General features: G+C 45.2%; 1 protein-coding gene across 2 annotated transcripts in view; it reads right to left on the reverse strand.

The window, feature by feature from the left end:
* LOC126546981 (stomatin-like) overlaps nt 1-22,668 on the reverse strand; it is an 89,139-nt gene that overhangs the window by 50,483 nt on the left and 15,988 nt on the right. For both annotated transcript variants that reach the window (XM_050194746.3, XM_050194747.3), the window contains exon 2: nt 4,704-4,810. In XM_050194746.3, coding sequence (XP_050050703.1) covers nt 4,704-4,810 — 107 coding nt within the window. The remainder of the gene's footprint in view (nt 1-4,703; nt 4,811-22,668) is intronic.

The raw sequence follows: 22,668 nt of genomic DNA on the forward strand, positions 1-22,668 counted from the left end.
AGCAGAAGGTGAACATGGTCTTAGCCTTGGGAGCGGCACGGGGCGACAAGAGGAAAGCTGCCAAGGTATATCGAAATTGGCAATGTGGGGGAAGACCTAGCTCGAACACAATTATGAGGAGTTACTTGACGCTGAAAGAAACAGGTATACATAGCTTCTTGAAGACGCGGCACAGAAAGGGGACCATCAGTAAAGAGGCTGAAGGAGACATTTTGGTTTTCAGTGTCAAGAATTCTTAGGAAGGCTGAAATGCAACCGTATCACCTCCAACTGCATCAAATGCTGCAAGAAAGATACTTTCAATGGCGGCTTGATTTCTCAAACTGGATCCTTGTGAACAGTGACGAAATACCGGATTTTGTTGACAATGTGCTCTGGAAAGATGAGGCAACCTTCTCCAGAAATTCTCAAGTCAACATCCATAATGCGCATTACTAGAGCGATACAAACCCGGATTAGGTGGCGCAGACCAGACACCAGTACCAATGGTCATTCAGTGTGTGGTGCGGTATCTTTGACTGAAGAATAATTGGCCTCATATTTTTGACCACATGCTCACTGCTCAGCGGTACGTGAACGACATCGTGGAAGGCCCAGTCGAATATTTTCGCTGTGATCTTCCTCTTGCGTTTTTAAAGCGAGCTTGGTATCAGCACGACGGTGCACCAGCTCACAGCAGCAGGCTTGCCCGAGCCTGGCTTGACGAAGCCTTCAAACGCCAGTGGGTCGGGCGGCATGGACCAGTGGCATGGCCATGCAAGGTCACCGGACTTTACACCTGTTGACTTCTTCTTGTGGGGACATCTGAAAGATCCAGTGTACCGCAAACCTGCAACTACACCATAAGCGCTAAAGGCAGAGATTGCTGAGGCCTGCGGCGAGATACCGTCTTGTGTCATCAAAAAAGCTACATCGGACGTGCTGAAAAGGTGCCAATACTGCATTATGGCAGAGGGCGACTTGTTTGAACACATTCTTTAGACAGACATCACAGCGAATAAATCTCTACAACCGTTATTCATGAAAAGAGTCATTTGTGTAGAACTTTTGTACGACGTGGGAAAGGCACCTAAGTAATATGAAATTACAAATTCTCTGCCGACAAAGAATGGACAGGAAGCTAAAAAGCAACCTTCCATGTCAGTTTACAATTCTTCATTTGTGACAACTTGCGTAATTCACACGACGTTATCAAGCTTGTTATCAAGCGTGTTTGCTTGTTGTGGTCTTGCTCCCAAATTCGAAATCATGAGCTTGTCACTTTTCCTCCGCATGCATTCTGCTAGCCTGAGAGTGCAATTATCTGTATTTCAACTGCCGCCCGAACCCACTGACGTTTATCTCGGAACCAAGCACAAGGCGAAGCGCTGTTGTGGGCAGCACTAAAGGCGCGAAGCGAGCGATGTTTTTTACAAAGCACGGTTAAGAGCGCTGTAATCGTGGAGCATTCGGGTGCACAGAGCGCGTTGTCACGTGATATTTTTTAAACTCCACGGGCTTTCGTTTTTCCCGAAAAAAAAAAAAAAACGGCCACGCTAAGTCTATCTCGTTGGAAGTGCCTGGGTTGGGCAATATTTGTGGAGCTCCACAACTTTCCCATTGACGCATGAACGTTTCAAGTTATATTTAAAAAGTTAATTAATTTATCTCGGCTAATTGCTCAAAAAACGCGAGAAAAAATGGTACTGTAAGTTTAGATAAACGCTAAGAACATCCACGCGATTTCTGTTCTGAAGAACACATAGGTTTTTTTCAAAATATTGGACCAAGTTAGCTGGGACACCCTGTATAGTTCTTCGTCATTTGAATTTGACACTGGTAAGTCATGTCTCACAATGTTGTTACCTTAGCGCAGCTGAAGCAAATTATATTCACGGGATTTCCGTTCAACAGGCCGACGTAAACATCGCCTCGTAACATTGACAATTCATTCCGCAACCATGCACTGCTAAAGGAACAGCTGCACATATACGTGGCGCTCACTTAAAATTTGCAGCAGGTGCTCTAAACAAACAAAGTGCACAGTTCAAACAGGTCGCCTTTAGGCGCCTTTAATTAGCAGCGTCTGTTCGTCTTAGTGAAACAACTACGTGCACACTTATCTCGCCGACAGACGCCAAATTGACCTCAAGTTTGGCCTGCGTTTCGCGCAATCTGTGAAGATGTTGCATGCGGTGACGAGGAAACGATACATCGTGTTCTGTGCCAGTATACCCGCGGTATACAGTGCACATAGACAATCGCTCTCCGTCGTTCTCCACCACTTGGACGACCGGCCTCTGCCGGAATATCAACGGGACTTATCATCGCATCAGAAGGCCGTGCAAGCGCTATACTGCGCTTACGATCCACGGGTCTATGTGAACGCCATTAATGGAAACGCCCTTCTTGTTCTTTTCTCTCTGCCCTCTTTCCAATCCCTGTTTCTCCCACATTAATGCAGCGTGGCAAACCTGAAACTCGCATCGGGTTACCCTCCCGGCCTTTCCTATCTTTTTATATCTGGCATTGGCATGTAGCGTAATTTTATTGTATTTCCTCTTTAGTCTGATAAACTGGTAAGCGGCCATTTTTGCGACAGGTCAATTAGGGTGGGTCATTGTTGACCGTAATTTATTACATTTAACATCAAAGCTTTCTTTTACAGCGGAGCCGTCTTGGGCTAGTTTCCAGCGTTTCGTGATGTGCTTAGGCAAAAACGATGGCGGCGTCTATAGAGCTAAAACAGCTTAAGCATAAGGCAAAATCACATCAGCGGATGTGTCCCAGCTGCGTTTGAGGACACGTGTCTCAAAACAGGTGATGGATGATGGCTTGATGCGTTGCGATCTACGCAAAGAACGACAGCGCGGCCGTTGCCTCCTATGCCTTACCGACGGCGGGCGAGAGCCTCGCCGTGAAACGTGCCGACGCGTGCGCCGTTCAGAATGGGGGACGGAATCATCCCCACCGTATACGTTCATCCCGGAACGTCAAAGAGGGACCTTGAATACTTAATGATCGACACATATGGGTGGGTCCGCCCGGTGGATCCAATCCCATCGTCATTGTGGGTGACTTTAACGTCGATGTGTCTCGTCCAGACGGAAAGTGGTTCTTGTCGTTTGTCTTGGAAAAGTTCGGCCTTCAATGTTACACCTGAACCAATGTCTCCACGACGCGCCATCGAATGTGCATAGACCTAACGTTTGCTAAGAACATCTTCAGTGTCGCCAAACAGCCCATGGCCGTCTATCATAGCGACCACAAAGCCATAATTACTGTGGCCACGAGATAAACGCAAATACAAATAAACATAACAACGTGCATATTTGTGTTATATTGTTTTGTTCTTTTATTTTTTTAATTTATATACGGCTCCGCTGGCCATCCACCTTCGTAGAGTGGAATGGCTCTGATTTTTTTTCTAATATTACCTACATTTTATTTGCACGAGCCAGTTTTCTTGGAGCGCCACGCTGGAGTCAACACGTAATGTTTGCGGTTTTGTGAATGAAATGGAAATAAATTAAATTCTTCGGTTTTGAGTGCCAAAACCACGATACGATTATGAGACACGCCGTAGTGGGGGGCTCCGGATTAATTTCGACCCCCTGGGTTTCTTTCAACCTTCAACCAATGCGCGGTGCACGGAGGTTTTCGCATTTCGCCCTCATCGAAATGTGGGCGGCCGCCGCGGGATTCGCTCCCGCACCCTCGGGCTTAGCAGCGCTACGCCAAAGCCACTACGCCACCACGGCGGGTACCTTGGTGAATTAAATTTATGCAGATGTTATGACACTATAGTACACGAACTTTCGTGCGGCGGATATTATTAGCAGCCGGCTACAGCTCAGTAAGTTGCGCAGTACAAGAGGCTCTGTTGATCATTTATGTTGCGAACACACATAATAAAGAACGTCACACATCTGTTGCTTGCACATTTCGATTGACGATTAAGCGACACTCATCAATGTATATGAACTACTGCTTGCCCCGGAGATGCAAGGAATGTGTTGAGGGCAATTTATTACCGTCGCGTTATATATTTCTCAATCACTAGAAAATAGGGAGTTAAATTTGGCAGGCGAGAAATAGCCCTTTATTTTGGTCCTACTCAATCGAGAAAAAAAAAAAAATCTCCCTTTAGCCGATGTAGCTGAGGCACGTCGTACACCGCTATAATTTGCAGCACGCATTATAGAAGGCTTAGCTAAACGAAAAAAAAAAAACAAAAAAACTCTAGCGTGGAAGCCACCGCTCTTAGAACTGCGCCCGCATTAGCAAAAAAAGTTTACTACGTCACCGGTTAAAGCGCACTGCACTACATCAGCGAGCAAGACAGCCTCTTCAACAACCTATCTTTCCGTTACTTGAACGCCTCACGATGTTAAAGGCTTGCACAATGAGCTTCTAGCGAAAATCTGCTCAGCGAAACTTTTGCTGCCCTCATACTATATCTCAAAGCAACTTTGTAAGCGATTGCCTCCGCAGTAAGTTATCACAAGCAGGGTAAACTCTAAAATCACGCGGCAGCAGTTACTATCGACTTCGTTCGTCGTTCTGAAGGCGTGTTCCTCGCATGCGCTTGGAAAACGCCCGTCCTGCTCGTAACAAGCACAGCGCTCGCATATACAGTCGCTGAGTGCGAAATGCCGCATCTATAGAGTCGAAATCGTCTCTGCCCACTTCTAAGCGTGAAGAAACGATAGGACGGCACCTACCTTGATGCACATGAACAGCGACAGGGGAAACGTCAAGATGATAAAAAATATGGATATGGCTGTGAGGAGGAATGTGCAGACGCCATTGCTGCCTGTTTCCGTGTAGGCTGCGTGACAAGAGATAACAAGAACGGTTTGAGCAATAGCATTTTTATTTGCGTCGTAAAACTTGGAAAACACACTTGCATATCCGCGACTGACCTTGACATATCGGCCAGTTCGCAACACATACATAAGGTTTCACTTATGTAGGGGCAAACATTAAATAAATACGTGCTTTCAGAAAGCACGAAAGTAACATAGCACTTATAAATGACGCCTTATGTGCACAAGATCACTTTTATATAATAGTCGTATAACTGATACCTTAGTCAAGGTGAGAAGAAAGTTAAATTATGAAGTTGTACCGCGCAAAAGAATATGTGACTGAGTTCTGATTTGCAAAGTGAATTGCAGTTGTTGTGCTGTTTGGAATTTCTGTGAATTATGCGTGGTCGGGTTGCGAGTTTACTTTCTTTTATTTTATGAATGAGTCTTGCAATCCTTTACAGCAGACCCAGGTTACTATATTATTGTATTGGCTAAGCGAAAGGAGCATCGGGCATCATCCCCGAAGGCAACATCGTCTACACAAAGATTTATAATAATAATAATAATAATAATAATAATAATAATAATAATAATAATAATAATAATAATAATAATAATAAAGCTCCCCGTGGCAGGCCTTTAAAAGGGCCGCTTTCTTCTGGCCGTTTATTTCGAAACTCTTCAAAAAAAGAAAGGTAAATGAAGTACCCCATTTTCGTTGAATAATTTTATACAAATGGGAGGGCAGGCTACGCCTGAGCCGGCTATTGCAAAATACAGTTAAGCGTTCAAACGCTATTCATTTGCCTATATAACACACACGCCCACACACGCACACAAGCAAACAAAAATACAAAACAGGAAATAAAAAATAAAACGCACCGGAGAGGCGCCCTAGATGCACAAGTGTGAATTAATAAAGTTCATAAAACTGTGCAATAAATATAGTAGTATACATACAAATATCGAATATCATATTGTTGAAGTAATTCTGTAGCTTAAGCTATCGTCACGTCATAAAGAAACCGCAATCCTCCTTTGGTCGAAAGTTCTACGCGTTTTGTTCTGTACCTGAAAAAACAGTTCAGAAAAACACTTTTAACAACACTCCTTTTGCTTAACAGCTTGATATCACCAACTAAAGAGATACTGAAAAATGCATGCAAGTTGAAGTAAAGAAGCATGGAAATATGCGTCGTGTTAGATTAGCTCGTGTGTCTCAGCCTCTTCTTCGTCCTCGTCTTGTGCGCAAACAAAAAGCTGCATTCATGTCCTACCAACATGCCCAGTCACCTTAGTAGATTAGCTTGCTCTTTCTTTTTCTTCACATTCTTTACCTACTACCACATTCGGTGCATGTGCAGCTATAGCTTTGGAAATACAGTTAAACCTCGATATAACGAAGTAGGTAAAATTGGCAATTTGCTTCGTTACATCAAAATTTTGTTGTATTGAAACGCACATTTTATGCAAATAAGTACAGTTACCGATGGATTTTTCTTACAGGGAAAAGGGCCGCAGAATTTTCCCAATTATAGGGCAATTGACAAAAGCAAATTTGAATTAGAAAACAATTAATTTTGATGAATTTGGGAGTCGGCGACGAATGATACGGTTTCCCGCCGCGTCGACGATATCTTCACATCGGCAGTGCAAATTCAACGAAGCCAGCCACGCTTTCGCGTGCACTCCGCCCCGGCGCCTGATAGCGTTACCCGCACTGGGACGACGCTATCGTGAAAAGCGCCAGAAGCGGGGAGCGAATGCTTCGTCTGCCTCTCGCTCCAACGAGTCACCGAAACTCAAGGTTACGCGACCTCCAATACTAAACGCGCGGTAAGGCAGCTTACATAGTGCCACGCCGTCTCGGCATGCCCACTCTTTGCACACGCGGCAGGTTAGCTCTAAAGCAGGGTGCGCGGTTGCGTATGTGCTCAGAGAGAGAGAGAATCAACTTTTATACTGAGCCCTTAGTAAAGGTTGGTGCACGCTGGCACCAGATGGGGTGGAACCTTCTTCTCAGGTCCCATATGCGTGCAGCAGTTCCTGGCCCCTAGCCGCTAGCGCGAGCTACAGGGGTCGGTAGGTCGGCGATGGACAACAAGGTCTCCCATCGCTCGGGGGGGTTGGGGCTGGGGAGGGTGGGGGGTAGGGATGGTGGGGGGTTCTTGAGCTTAGTGCACTCTGCAAGGATGCGTGCTAGAGTGCCTTTTGATCGTCTGCAAAACGGGCATGAAGTGTCGTGCTCTGTTGGGAACATCTTGTTCAGCCGTGCCTACAGCCATGCGCAGCCACGGCGGAGATGCGTGCCGGAAATCGCGTCGGGAGGCGGTGGCTTGTAGACTTCGATGTAGTGCCACATCACTACTGAGACTGTGCATGGATGTGTAAGCGAATGAAAGCGGTGCTATTTGCGTTACTTTTAATCGACTTCATCACGAAAACGCATGTAGCGCACCAACAAAGCTTCATTTCGCATGGATTGCAAAGGCTTCTGTACCTCGAACCAGTTTCATCTAGGGTAGTACCGATTTAACTGGTAATTATTTACTTCAAGGCTAAAATGCCCCTATCCTATTCCGAAGTCATTTAGTCATAAAAAGGACTAGTTGGACTAGTCCTTGTTAGTTGTAGTGATACCACTGTTAGTTGTAGCTAGTTGTTATCGCTAGAGGACCGAATTCCTTGCCTTCTTATGGCGCGGCTGAATTTAACTACTTTTAGCGAGCGGTCCACAAACGCGCCTGGGTCGTCGCGATGTTTTACAGCTTTGCTGGCTTAGTACGTCGTTTCATCTGGAGTGGCCGAGAAATGCTCTGAAACTTGAAAGTAGCTGCTGTGTCGAACAACGGGGCACACAGAATATCTCAATGCTACGAAAATACCCATATCGAGGTGGTGCACATTAACACTGAAAAGAATATAATAACATACATAGTCACTATTTGAGCTTTAAAAGTAAATTATTGGTTACAAACTGTAGAGGTACACGTGCTGCGATGTCTCTGATACATATAGCAGAGCTGATAGTTGTGGGAATTGTCGAATATTCATCGTGGCAATCACAGCTATATTAAGGCAGCCCCTCTGTCTCTGCTTTTGAATACCTTTGCCTAAGCGTTGTGCTAGCTGCGATGGTCGCCTGACGAGCATCAAGAGGTGCGATCTGACGCGCAGCTGGTCGGAACGTACTCAAATTCCGCCTATTCTGCCGTGGGAGGTCGTGAGCGGAGTAGAATGCGTTTGGACATTGAAACTTCAAAACTGTCAGAATTCGAACAACTGTAAACCGCAGCGAATGATTAGAGAAAAGCTTCGATCTCATTAGAGCCGACCATTTTGAAAAATTGCACTGAATGTCTTATTGTAATTTCGAGTTTGAACTCGAGCTGTTAAACTGCAGCTAAACGACCGTCTGCTTAGCAGTGTCTCCGAGAACCACAAGTGCATCTTTCCATCCCAGTTGTTGTAAAGGAGAATGTTTTGCCCGGGGGTGCCATTAAACAAGCTGCACTGCATCTATTGTACGACGCGTACCCAGGATGAATGCAAATTTACACAGACAACTCTTCTAATCTGACCAGCTCCACTGGGGCGGTGGTCATTCCGTTTAGATATGCATGAAGTACATCATATCTCACGTCACTACACCGACAAGGTCTGGACTTGCCGTCCTCCATAGCGCAGTTGAATAAGTTAATTAAGTCAGCCGATCAGCGGGCTATATTCTGCGATAAAAAGGCGCCTCTACAATCTTTCTCGTCAGTTCTTTGTCACGCCCCCTAATTCATATGGGATATTATAGATTGTACATACCATCATGCATGCGGTGGGCAGAGCGGCCACAACATATTTCAGTGGTTACCGGGACAATCCGTTGTCATAGGAAATGAAAGCGTGACCGCGGTTCCCCGGACAGTGCGAACAATGCCGGTACAGATAGAAGAAACTTTTGAGCCCCTGCTGTGTGAATGCCCTTCACACAATGATAACAAGCTTGCCCTTTGCACTGCTTTGAGGCAATGAGACGACATGCCTTTCACATGAAGCAAAGATTCTGAGACTAGCCTATATGTGACTTCTTGTGACTTACTCATGACGAACGCTTGAACCTTAAATTCGCTTTCAACCCTTCCTCATTGCGGGGCAGCCAACCTGTCTGCCTTTCCCTTATCACTTCCTTAGTTTTTCTGTGTGTTTGTGTGTTTTCATTGTATACCTCTCCTTTGACTATAGACACCGCTTTGCAATAACGATTCCAAGTCAAGATGGAAGCTGACAGGTGGAAGCACACTGTGGGATAGAAGTATAAACAGGGATAAAGTGCCTCAGACAATCTGGCCTACGTTTCGATAGATAGATGTATCTCTGTGAAAGTCCCTGTTTATGCAACTTATATCTGGCTTTGCAGTAAAGGTCAGCTGAAAATAAGCACTGTGCGTCCTCCATCCTTGCCTTGTATTCGCGCTCTCTGCTGTTACGACAAACGCTTGTCATAAAAGCCAAGTCAGCGCAGTTTTTGTGAAGCACCGCAGCGCGTGATCTTATGGGGGAGCTAACCCGACAGACGCTGAGATAAAAACGCTGTATTTAGCCATTCCTCTATCCTGCGTTCCAAATGACTCTCCTGCCTGAGACATTCCCGCTGCACAGGGGTACCGGTTGCTGGGCAAGGCGCGTGTGGCAGCGAATATTTCGCACGATTGCTCCCAGTGAAGATTTATCTTAATTTATGGTTCAAACTCTGGAAGACCAGCGCTCAGACGAACTACACAGAGAAACACTCACACATTGCACTGTCGTTCTTTGTTTATTTCGTCTGAGCGATGGTCTTCCAGAATTTGAAGCATGCTCAACCAACCGGCCCAAGTTACTACCCTACTCAATATATGTTTCGCTTCTTTGGGTGAGCTTGCATTATAAAGTGATGAATTGTGTTGCATGTAGTAATACTGATCCCTTTTCTCATTGATATCGACAGTCACTTTTAGTGACGCATAAATACAGCACGACGAGTCGAACTATCTGCTCACATCCGCAGTATTATGTTCCGTTGTTTGATTACTCTCGTCATGATCGCACAACATGTGATCAAATGTAGCCAAGAGTTCGACGAACATTCGTCTGGTCAGGTAACATGTTGATGAAGAAATTGCGGTCACTGACCAAGTCAAGGTGAAAATAACACAGAGACGTTTCGGGACCCGTACGGGTTCCTTGATCACACTTGAGTGTGAGTGTGAGTGTGATCCTTGAGTGCGATCAAGGAACCCGTACGGGTCCCGAAACGTCTCTGTGTTATTTTCACCTTGACTTGGTCAGTGACCGCAATTTCTTCATCAACATGTGATCAACTTCATAGCTTTCTCATTTAAACGCTACCCAGTTGGCGGTCGCATTACATGTATCAAAGGGTATCAAAGCACTCGAGCCAGGGGCTTATGATACGCTATCGCACAGCAATTGAATCGATGGAGTGCTGACATAGGAGACGCCACGCTTTTGGATTGCCAACGCCTCAATGTATTTCGCACATTCGCTCACCATCACCTTGGTTCTTAATGACTCCGGTATGATTTAGTGACTGCACCAGCTGCCACTGCATTAGTTAGTTCACAGGCTTCATGCAGCCTCCTTATGATAATTTTATTAGAAGCAAGGCCTAAAGTCTTAGGGGTTCGAAGGCTGCTATTCCCCCCTCCCCCTTCACACACACACAAACACCGAAATTTCCGGCCCTTCCTCGCTTACCAAAATTAGCTGTTTCTAGAGAGCGAAATGAACATACGTCAAAAAAGAAAAGGAAACAAACGATAGACTAAGAATGATGGCCTGTACTGTTAACGCCCACTTAATTGGCAAATTCTTCAATTAGACGAGTTTTTATTTCCTTTGCAATCCACGTATGCGCGAGCAGGCCATGTATGCGTGCGAGTCTACTCACCCCACCCTCCTCCCTCGTGCACAGAGGGAGAGTTGAAGCACTCTTAGGAATGAGCTCAGTGTTCGGTGTTCAGAGTTCAGTGTTCCATTTCACTCTTTAATTAAGCCACATGTTTCGAATGAGTCGATTTTTACGTGTTCGATTCGAAAAACTTATATCTATAAATTTAGTTCGAAAGGGGTAATGAAAGGGCGCCCGAGGGCGAAGTCTGGATACGGCTCATTTAACACGAACGATTCCCATGCTATTTTAGTAGAAACTAGCGCCATATTTTCCTATATTTTGTTTGAAGTGCTACGCCACTGTTTTATTTCGCCTCCGAAGACGGACGCAAAGTAATGGGCACCATGGCCTGAACGCCCGCAGAAGATGAGAATTGGAACTGGAGTTGGAGGCTCCTATGCCCGACGCAGTTCTGTACTTCTGCAGTCAGCCACAACGCCATATAAGCTGTATATGCACGGCGCAGTCATATTTCCACTCTGCAAAACCCTCGAGGTCCTTGCGCTGCGTCCTCGCAACGATAATATATCTCGAGGGCAGGAAGAGTAAAAAATAGTCTTGCGGAGCGAGCCCATATCATCACGGACCGATAAGAGACGGGTCAGTGTTACTCAGGCTGCCCGCTTTCGTGTGTGAAAACACTCTGAATAATGGGATCTTCATCTATGCAGTGCATGGCGGAGTATCACGACTTTTACAAAATGTGGTCAGCGCATTTTCTGGCCTATTCACGGACACCATCAAAGTTGGCTATGTCGAAGGGCGTATTTCCATACGACTTCAATGCCGTCGCCTCGCTCGCCGTCCGCGGCGTATTGCTGCCCTCTTGCACAGCATGCGCGCTTCCCTTGCAGAAACAACCCCTCTGGAATCTCCAATCCTCGGAATTGTGTAACTGCGGACTTTATCGTTTTGGAGCCCCGCTATTAGTACACTGTTCGCAGCGCCATGTTACTGTGTGAATGGGTGTACAGTGGGGAGGGAGTTGTGCCTGGGATAAGGTACGTGGCAGACCCTTGGAGGCGAGATTCGGGTTATGTCTGTAATTGGGTCATGGTTAGAACATCTGCTTCCATTATTCGGACATTATTCGAAGACGAATCTCTCCTTGACGTAATAAAATACCACGAATAACACTAATTTTATAAAATGCAATAAATTGCCTCTTCGGCAGAAGAGGTAATATTGAGCGCCATAACACTCGGTAATTCAGGCTGGATGTTGTACTAGCTTTTTTTTTTTTTTGCCATTTGCGAGCGCTCTAAAGAATGGGCAGCACTTAGAAGAAGCCGACGGGACAGACGCTGGAAGAATGACTCCTGAATTTTACTCGTGAATAACTTCGCAAAAGAGGAGAGAGGCAGCGATTAGTTACACCTTCCTAAATGCCACCTTTAGCGCCGGTAAATATATCTTCCAACAGCCCGATCTTCGTTCAATATTATTATTATTATTATTATTATTATTATTATTATTATTATTATTATTATTATTATTATTATTATTATTATTATTATTATTATTATATTGTGCTTAGGAGATGTCGCCTTCGATTGGCACCGGCTACTCTTTTTCACATAGAGATATACAGGGTGTCCCAGCTAACTTTAGCCAGATATTTAAAATATGCAAATGACACGTAGCTGGACGGAACGAAGGTAATGTTGTTTGTCGTCGCTTGGAGATACTCACACTATGTTTTTTTTCATTCCGCCTGATTAAATTATTAGTCTTAATTAATTAATTAAGTTCTCAAATATTATAGTTAGATGAAAAGCGTCAATGAGAAAATTGTAGAGTGACATGAAAAACTCCCAATACCCCTTTCTGTTGCTGAACACATGGTAAATAAAAGTGTTTTTCCGAGCGTGAAAAATATCCCGCAAATGCACTCAAAATTGCCGCGCGACTGGCCGCTCGAGGCACTTTGCACATATTCGCGGGCATCTTTCACACTCGGAAAAAGACTTTTATGTAGCACGTATTGAGCAGCGGAAAGCTTTATTGGGAGTTTTTCATGTCGCTCTACAATTTGCTCATTGACACTTTTCATCTAATGATAATATTTTATAAGTTGATTAATTAATTAATTTAGACTAATTATTTTATCAGGCGGAATGAAAAAATAGTTTGAGTATCTCCAAGCGACGGCAAACAACATTACCTTGTTCTGTCCAGCTACGCGGCGTTCACATATTTTTAAACTCTGGCTAGACCTACCTGGGACAGCCTGTATACAAAAAAAAAAAAAAAATGAATTAAACGCATTAACGCTGAAAGTCAATTCCAAACAACAATAACACAAATTACAGTCACATAAACACACTAATGCCACACTAAAACTGAAAGTCAACTCAGAAACACACCAGCACAAAGTCCAGTCACATAAGTGCACTAAAGTAAACGGAAATTCCGGTTACATAACCGCACTAAAATCAGGGCACATCAGAAAAGACGGATTAGATTCAAACGAATTTTACATGAATCCAGGCATTAAATGGGCCAAAGTCGGTTCAAATTAATCACATAGAATGAGTTTATTACAGATGAACGCTCTACTCAATAGTTTCCGAGAATATTTCTCGCTTCTAGAAATCTTTGGAGGGCCAGCAATGCTTGTCTTCGCAATGAATGTGTTGGCCAAGGACCTAAGATGTTCCTGAGGCTGAAGGACCTGCGGTTCAATGCCATTAAATTACGTGCTAAACATTGTCTCTCTCTGTTATGTCGCGGACATTCTAGCAGAAGATGCTGTATATATATCCTCATCCGGTTGGCTACAAGATCATTCCGGACTATATGCTCTTAATTTTTTTTTCAAAGTATTTTATAATATACGCGGTACGGAACCACAGACGGTGAATGAGCGTTTCAAAGGCTCTGGTTGTATCCAATGTGGATGGGATTTTAAAATGAAGCGCAGGGTCAAAGTGAAATAAATCTGAAGGTTTCGAATTCTGATCGAACCATGTCGTTGCGGCATGGTTCGATTAGTGACTCGTAAACTAATGCCATGTTTTGCGAATTGCTAACGTCACCGTGAAGTGACGACAAAGATGTGTACGAGTCACAAAGGATAACCCATTGTTTCCCTTTTGCATTGAGTTTATGCATCGTAACAAAGACAGTATTGCGGAAATATCTGCTGTAGTTGATGTAGTGTGAGACCGTTGAAAGATCGGTATTCGTTTCCATTCTGACATGAAAAAGGCAGCTGTATATTATAGAATAATTTGTTTGACAAGAACCATCTGTGTACACTTAAATGTAACCAGGGTATCGAAAGTATATCTGGTATAGCGCTAGTTCTTGTGCTGCTAGCATAAACATGTTTCGTTTTCTAATAATTCCTTCAGCCAAAAGTTCAATTTTTGGGGCGACGAGTCGCCATGGAGGGTAGGAGATGTCCGAGATCCAAAATTCGTGATTGTGCTAGTAGATGTTTGTGCGCCTGAACCACCCTATTGATGGAAACCCTGTTCCTCTCAATAAGTGCAAATGATAGTGGGTGCCTTTCGGGCTTTTTTGGGCTGTCAATGTACTACAGTGTGTTGGCACTTCAGGCCTGGCTCAGACACATAACAAATCTAAGTCACATACAACTGTCGTACATAGGATATCATAGATCATTTCAGAAGTCGAAGCATTTACATCAGCAGTTCATGCGACGGTTGCTGCAGGCTCTTCAGTGTCGCATGTAGAGCCCATCTCCAAAAGTCACGGAACTAGAGCGCGCAGGTGTATTTATTGCCAGGCATATATGCATCGGCGCTCCTCGATGCGACGGTAGTACCTGGGGCATCATTGCAACATATGTTGTATAGCATCAATAGTACCAGAAAAGAGGCGGTTGCTTACAGCATCCAAAGGTGCCCCGGACAGTTTTGCTGCTAAGTGCGGATACCATGAAAAGATGTCCTATACTCAGGAAGCGCCTTAAGAGCGATACCAAATAAGTTTAGCTTGGTGAAGTATTTCTTCAAAACTCGATCCCCATGCTGTTGCCTCAAGAACCTTGGTTATCAGTAAAGAAAATGAAGAGCAATGCTTAGATTCCCGAATTTTGCTTGCCCCGTTAGTACGTTAGTATGACTGTGAACGTTGGTATGACTGTTATTAACAACTAACACGTGTCACTGCTTTTGGAACTTGTACAATAGTTAAAGCTTTTCTGAAGACAACCACTGTTTCCGTCAGGGGACATTCCCTTCGGACCCGTGCGTATCTGACGTGACTGCAACATGTATTTACAAGCGGCTCAGGGTTTCTTTTTATGGTGAGTAGTTTCGGTTTCACTTTCCTAAACGCAGAAGTTCGATATACGCCACACATACACCATTATAGCTGGTGTACGTCACATAATACCAGTATAGCTGCCAGTTCTGGGTTGATTATTGCGCCTTAAATTTTGCACTATGCCCTCTTCGGCGTTCAATGGTTGTCAAGGTGGAAATTTTTAGCTCCTCATAAGATCTATCCAACTTTCTTCTGATGTCACACTTCCATCGATTGCGCTCATTTCGGTAGCTTATCGAATCTTGTGCGTTGAGAAATTCAGTATTGTAATTCATCATGCGGAATGCGTGCGAATCATTCCACGAAAAAAGTATACCATGAAAACCTTCCTGTGTTTGTACTTACTCCCCTTTAACAGCTGATCTCTCTGCACTGCGCACAGGTCGCGAGCGGAATTCTCAGTGTTGAGCGGCTTGACTACAACACCGCTACTACACAGGGCACCTTTTACTGGTGACAAACGAGGAACTGTCTCCTCTCTTTGTCAATCCATCATCCGTCGTTCAACCGGTGTTGACGCATACCAGACGACCAAAGAAGCAGCGCTAAAATAAGCCCGCAAAAGATGCAGACTGCAAAAGTGGCCGAATAAGGACCTTGAGTAGTTCAATATGTCTTCGTTCACTAAAGGGACCTTTAATGAACGAAGAAGCCTTCGATATCACGGTTCAAGTAAGTTTATTCCGCAACTGAAAGTATCTGCGTTTCACTTTTGTTATAGGGACAAGTTACGAAGGGGTATATTAGGTTGATTTATACGCCGTTTTCGTTCAAAGACCTTGCAACTTTGCCTCATAGCAAGCAGGCGGTTCTTATATCAATGTGGGCTCAATGAGAGAAGTTGTCCAGACACGCCATTAAATATTGGTAAGCTTGTCTATTCCCAAAATTCGGATATTCTCCTCTTTATAAACATCCTTTCTTGTTCACCGTGACTAGTAACATCCAATAAATTGACAGTTCTCCTTTCCCAGGAATTGTTGATTGTTTCCAGGATTGGTCGTCGTAGTTCTTTCCCCAGAATTGTTCATTGGTCCCAAATCTGCCAGTAGGCTTTTGCACGGCATGCTCACAGTAATTATTGTTTCCTGCGGGCCACCGTTCGTTGCCGCATTCTTTCGACCTAGCGGACACAACACGACGAGAGAACCCCCGACTGCGCCACCGGTGTTGTCCTCAGAGATTAAAACATGTGGCTTTCCACAGCGTCTTTGGCAGTAGGCACGTGCACCTGATATATTCACTACTGTAAACAGTTGAGGTGAAAAGAGGGCTAATTTCTTCGGTCTCGGCCCTTCGACATCCTAACGTAAACGGTTCCTCGTGGAGGCGGCGAGGACCGCACCGCCCCCTCGCAAACACCATCGTTTCTCATCGGCCAGGGTCGCTCTACCCTTGCCACGCAGAAGGAATGCACACGGACTTACGGTGCGTTTCGAGTTGTTTGGCTGTTCATGCGCTGGCATGATGAACGACAGACTCTTGTTGCAGCAAATGCTGCAGAACTAAATGCTGAAAGAATAGTGGGCGGCAAATGCAGAGCCGCCGACTCTCCCGTCGCGCCGGCGCTACGGCGTGTGCGCACTTCACCTGAGCCCTCATCGTCGTGTACGCTTTCTCTAGTCTGCCGAACCTATTCGCGCCAGCTCGGTCGACATTCCAAACTGCGCGAACATAAACATCCGAAGGCCTGTTTTCCGGACCATGAGCTGGGCTTTGACAGACACTCCACTGGAATATTACGTTAAACTTTATTTAACGCTTCTACAATGGCAAAACGTCCACCGTTACCATGACAGGAGACTCGGTAAGCCTGAAGTAAGAGTAATTTGTTGCTTATTAAAATAACTAAAGTTAAGGAAAAGGAAGAGAATGGAAGGAAATTACTGCTGACTGCACTGTAACGGCCTCGCGCAGTGTGCTGACACAAAATGTCGCGAGCGCCTTTTCTGTTCATGTTCTCTGCTGCTTCTTTCTGTACAGCTCTAGCGCTCACCTTTGCACAAAACCTGAACGGCATTCAGTAAGCATGGTGTTGAGGGTAAGGGCGGGGAGGGAGAACAGAGTAAAGAAAGAACGACAGATGGGTGGTGACGCCGCCCTCAAGTTCCCACACCAGTTCGACGTAGCGCCATAGATTTTGACAGACATGTCCAGTTAACTGTCAATGGGTAAAAAGGAAGGAGTGCATATAAAGGAGCCAGAGACTCTACCTAGCGGGTGTCCGGAAGCTTGCCTGCACTCCAGCAACCCGAGAAATTTTTTCTAAATTCGTAAGTGCAAACTGACGCATCGACGCCGAGGTTTTGGCGTGAAATTTGAAAAGGGGAGGCTTAGCCTACCTTTCGTCCAGTAATAATAAAGCTGCTCCAACACGCGCGCGCGCGCACACACACACACGCACACACACACACACACACACACACACACACACACACACACACACACACACACACACACACACACACACACACACACACACACGCACACGCACACGCACACGCACACACACACGCACACACACACACACACACACACACACACACACGCGCGCACGCACGCACGCACGCACGCACGCACAGGTTATGATCGAATACTTCGCCAGTCCCAAGTGATTTAGTCTTGCTCTTCAGCTTGGATAACCTGGTCGTGCGAAATGCGAGGGGGGGGGGGGGCATTCTTCGTTCAAAAAGTTTTATGCAGAATTTTTTTATAGTTTCTTAATTACTGAACTCAACTCATTCAAATCGCTCATTCAATCACATAATCACGACGAACACGGCGCGATCATAACCTTCCGATAGCACTCTATTTTACTCGCCCTGAGCTTATTAAACACTTCTTCTACCCCCGCACTATCACACAGTGGAACGTCTTACCAGAAAATGTTCTGATTGTTGATATGAAGGTGTTTGAAAGTGTTCTATTGAACTATCTTCCTATATGTTGATGTTGTATATAAGTTCATCCCAATATTTCCTTGTTTTGGTTGGGTCATCACTGTTTTGGATGTTGTTTTGCTTATTTTCCTTTTATTGTTTTCTTTTCTTTTAGATATCTTTAGTTTGCGTGTTACACTATGTTCCTTTGAACTTTGTTGTACGCCCATCTGCTGGGTCTTCGGACCGCTGTATATCTTAAATAAGTAAATAAATAACTTGCGCTGCTGTGCTGCTGTATGCATGGGAATGCCGGGATGCGGGAGCTTCAGACTGGCATCTTTGTCGGACAGCCGAGCCACACTGAATAAGCATCTGGCTAACGGCCAGCGTCTGCTCTGTCGCAATGGTTCATTCATTAATAAACCGCGAGTCAAACGCTGATTTGTCTTTATTTTCATTAAAGCCATTAGTTATTAAACTGTGAGAATGAGCGCTGGGTTTCGCAGTTATATCAAATCGAAGAATACTGGCGTCCAATGAAGTTGGAATAAAAAACGAGGCTTGCATGCGCTCACTGTGCATCAGTTTCAATCGTCTGTTTCTGTTTCGTTCACGTATACTCGTTATATTAAATTTAAGTAAACAACAACGGAGATATATATTACGGGCAAACAAAGACTTCATATGATGATTTCATTCTAAGAAAACACTTATGTGTGCGTGCGTGTGCGCGTGCGGAAATGACTACGTTTAAAGCCGAGCCACGCCTCGGCATCCTGGCATTCCAGTGGTGGCACAGCGCTCGTTAAGAAACACGCATAGACGGTGGTACCAGACTTCCCCTTAGTGCTATAGTGAAAAAAAAAAGAAAAAAGAAGAGAAAAGATAATAAGAAACTTGCTTTTACGAATACGGGTTATGTTCATGAATTGCAAAAGTGCATGGTCGATTCCGCTGTCCACCAAGCGGACGGATAGATGCTGCGTGCGGGCATATAGCAACGTAAATCTGCCGGCAGTTGTCCCCCGACTGATCGACCTAGACAACATTACGGAGCCCCTAAACACGTTTCGCAACGGTTAGAAGTATAGAGGCAAGCATAAGGCAATACGCAACCAGAGGGGTTACGCGCTAGCGTGTTCCAACCGAGAGGTCGAGTCGCGCGGGGGGTCGCTTTCGCTTCGGCCGCCAGTACGCAGAGATCGCGCGGACAGCAACGGCAATGAGATTGGGGGGGATACGGTCGCTCGCAGCGAGACAAAACGGGCCGGCGTCACGGGGGCTGGGCGGAATCCTCGGCTCGGCAGTCAGGCGCAGCGCGTACGCACGGAAGACCGCGCGGCAGCGCAGCACACGAGGCCGCTCGACGGAGAAGACGGCCGAGATAAAGCCAAGCGGCAGGCTCTATGTTTAGGCCCTCGGCGCCCGAGCTAGAAGGGAAGACTCGAGCCGCGATCCAAATCGAGAGACAAATGAGTCCCTTCTTTCTCCTTTTGCTGCTCGAGCGTTGGGACCAGGAGTCAGGGACCTCGGGGCGTCCTTTGGCGTTCTCGAGAATGGTGCTTCGCCACTCGCGTGTACCTCGGTCGCGCGCCGACGCAACAAAAGCGAGGCAGAGAGTCCGCACGTCGGACAGCAGATTGTAGCAGAACGTTTCTCTGATAATGAAGCGGTTGCTTGGCGCCTTTCGTGCCACAGAATCGACGATTCGCACCAAGCCCCATGGTGCATGCAGCAAAACCAGGCAGCGAGGCAAAGACGACACTTGTAACTGTTAGCGCCTTGTGCTTTTCTGAAGTTCCTGGTTTTGTGCTGGGATTACCAAGAAGGCAGATTTGTCACCACTAGCGTTGAGGTGGCTGGCTCTTGTTCTCATAAATGAGACCTATTTTGACCGCTACACGGACGGTTCTAGCAGTTCCAACGGCTCCAGCGGAGCTCTGATTTTCCCATAGGAATCTCTAACAACAGACACTTCTCAGAAGCAGCAAATAGCCTGGGACCTTGACCGTAAACCTTCAGTATGCACAACGACACCAAAGTGATAATGCGCTACTTTAGGCCAACCGGACTAGTTAGCCAATGATGAAAGAAAGGAAATGCAAGGAGGATATATATATATATATACATATATATATATATTGCATTCCGTCTAATCACATAATTAGCATTAATAGTTAAGCAACTTGTCAAACATTATAATTAGATGAAAGTATCAATGAGAAAACTGTACAGCAACGTGGAAAACTCCCGATACACCTTTCTGTTCCTCAATACGCGTTTTTCCGAGCATGAAAGAATCCCGTGAATACATAGAAAGTGCCTCGAGCGGTCAGTCATGCTGCAATTTTGCGTGTATTCGCGGGCTTGTATGATGCTTGAAAAACAATTTTATACAGCACGTATTGAGCAACAGAAAGCTGTATAGAAAGTTTTCCATGTTGCTCTATAGTTTTCTCCTTCACACATTTTATCTCATTATAATACTTGAGACGTTGATTAATTAATTAAGGCTAATTATGTAATTAGACGGAATGCAAAAATAATCTGAGCATCTCCAAGCGATGGCAAACAACATTACCTGGGTTCTGTCCAGCTGCGTGGCATTTGCATATATCTCAAAGTTTGGCTCAAGTTACGTGGGACACCCAGTAAATGGCTTTGCGCTTTGTGTTCAATGTTTACGCTTGGTAACTACTGCTGAGCTATAGGAACGCGCGTGTACTGGCTCCCAGTGACGACACCGTTGGTACTGCTTTGCTGCCCCTAGTTTTTTGTTTCAGTTAGCATATGAGAGCTTAGAGCATTTATGTGGCACCGACTGCTCCTCTTCGCGTGGAAAACAAAATGAAATCCGCAAAAGCACGAAAGAACGCTGAATAGAGTTAAACAGCACGAACAGGCACAAAGTTGTGCTTACTAGTACGGCTTCGTGGTTCCTGAGGACAGCTGGTGCACTGGGCAAGTTCATTTCGCTTGGGTCCGCTTCAATTTGAAATGTGGTGCCTCATGAAGAAACCCGAAAAACACCTTTTTTTAATTGTTATTTTTGTTTTTTAACCGTGGCTGTTACCACGACCATAGGTGTGGTGGAGAACGTCCACGCAAAATGTCGGTGGGCATTTATTCTGAGCGAACATTTGCAACTAGCGCAAGTAAACATGGTGTTGGTAACGTCGAGGGTGATGTGTAGGCAAAGTTAGGCGTGTGTGGGGTCATTAGGGGCGTTGCGGAAAAGTACCGAAGTTCTGTCAATTGTACTTTGTAGGCTGAGGCTTTCAACAGCATGTTGTTTCAGAAGTATAAAGCGTATCATGATAGAACTTCGTAGGAATGAGTTGCGCATTATAGGAAGGGAGAAGGGGGAGGGGGGGGGGATTGTTGCTTGGTCTAGAAGCCTCAAAGTTGTAGGTATACTTTAGGCGCGCCGTAGCAAGTGATCATGTTTGTGCCACTTGAATTCCTTCTTGTTGCTTGCCGGATGATTAATCTGTTCAATGTCGCTCAATGGGCAGTTCACTGTTGCTGTGCCGGAAGTCGGAACACAGCATAGGCGCCGCAGTTCACTCGCCCACCGTCCATCGGAAGTGTAGTTAATTACATTCGTTCGACAGTGTTTCCCTCAGAAGTACCTCATATACAGCAGTGTCGCTTAAGAGTGGCAAGAATGCTCGATAGGCGTAACTATCTACGTCCCAAGGCATGAGACGGTTGATGGCGTGAGTGCGTATAGAAACTAGTGCACAAAGGCATGTGCACTATTCTTAGGACCAGCGCGAAAGAAGGAGACACGAGGAAAAAACAAACAATCAAAGCGGGTGGGTGATTTTCATCCTCCTTTCTTGTTCCTTCGCGCTGTCCATGCTCTATTGGGTGCAGGTTAAATAACTTCAGGTGGTCAAAATTAATCCGGAGCCCCCCGCTACGGCGTGCGTCATAATCAGATCGTGATTTTTGGACATAAAATCCCAGAATTTATTTTCGAATTAAACCCATACACCAGCCCAGTTCTCTATTGCGCATTGAGAACACTGAAAATGTCAGGCAATGAGCATGACCAGAAGTTGTATTAAATTCTTCGATTACAAGTTTACGGCCGAGCGGACCAGAGTATTTCCTATTTGCTTGAATAGCAGCTTGGGCTTGTTGGTTTTCCATCCTGGTGTTACCAGCGCAAAAGGCAAATCTGTGCACAAGCACAGATTTGCTGTCTTGGCTCGTAGTCATGAGCGATAATTATTCGCCAGAAGGAAAAAAGGAACCGTACTTGAACGGCACAATGTCAACTATTGCTATAGCTGCAATATCCGCTGAGAGCTGTCCTTCAGTGAGTGCAATATTATATACGATATGTATAAGTTAGAGATGGCCCAAGACGATGCATACGTTACAGACCAGTTTTGAACGCTGAATGCGTTGAGGCATATATAGAGGTTGTCCCACATAATTTGAGCCAAAGCTATAAAAATGAAATGCACTCCGGACGCAAGTTGAACCAAATGCATAGTGTTCGCACTGGCCTAGAGTTACTCAGGCTTTTGTTTTTTTTTCCTTAACTAGCGGATTAGTTATGTTTAATTATTCAACTTTCTAAGTATTGCCTGCAGACCCCAAGTGTGATACGCATAGTTGTAGAGCACCTTGACAAACCTCTCAATAAATTGTTTCCAGCATGATATATCTCATATGGCCTTTTTTTCCCGCGTTCCAAAGTAAGCCCGCGAAATATGAAAAAATACCACGTGACGAT

Source organism: Dermacentor andersoni, chromosome 1, assembly GCF_023375885.2.
Source record: "Dermacentor andersoni chromosome 1, qqDerAnde1_hic_scaffold, whole genome shotgun sequence".
Taxonomy (NCBI): Eukaryota; Metazoa; Arthropoda; class Arachnida; order Ixodida; family Ixodidae; genus Dermacentor; species Dermacentor andersoni.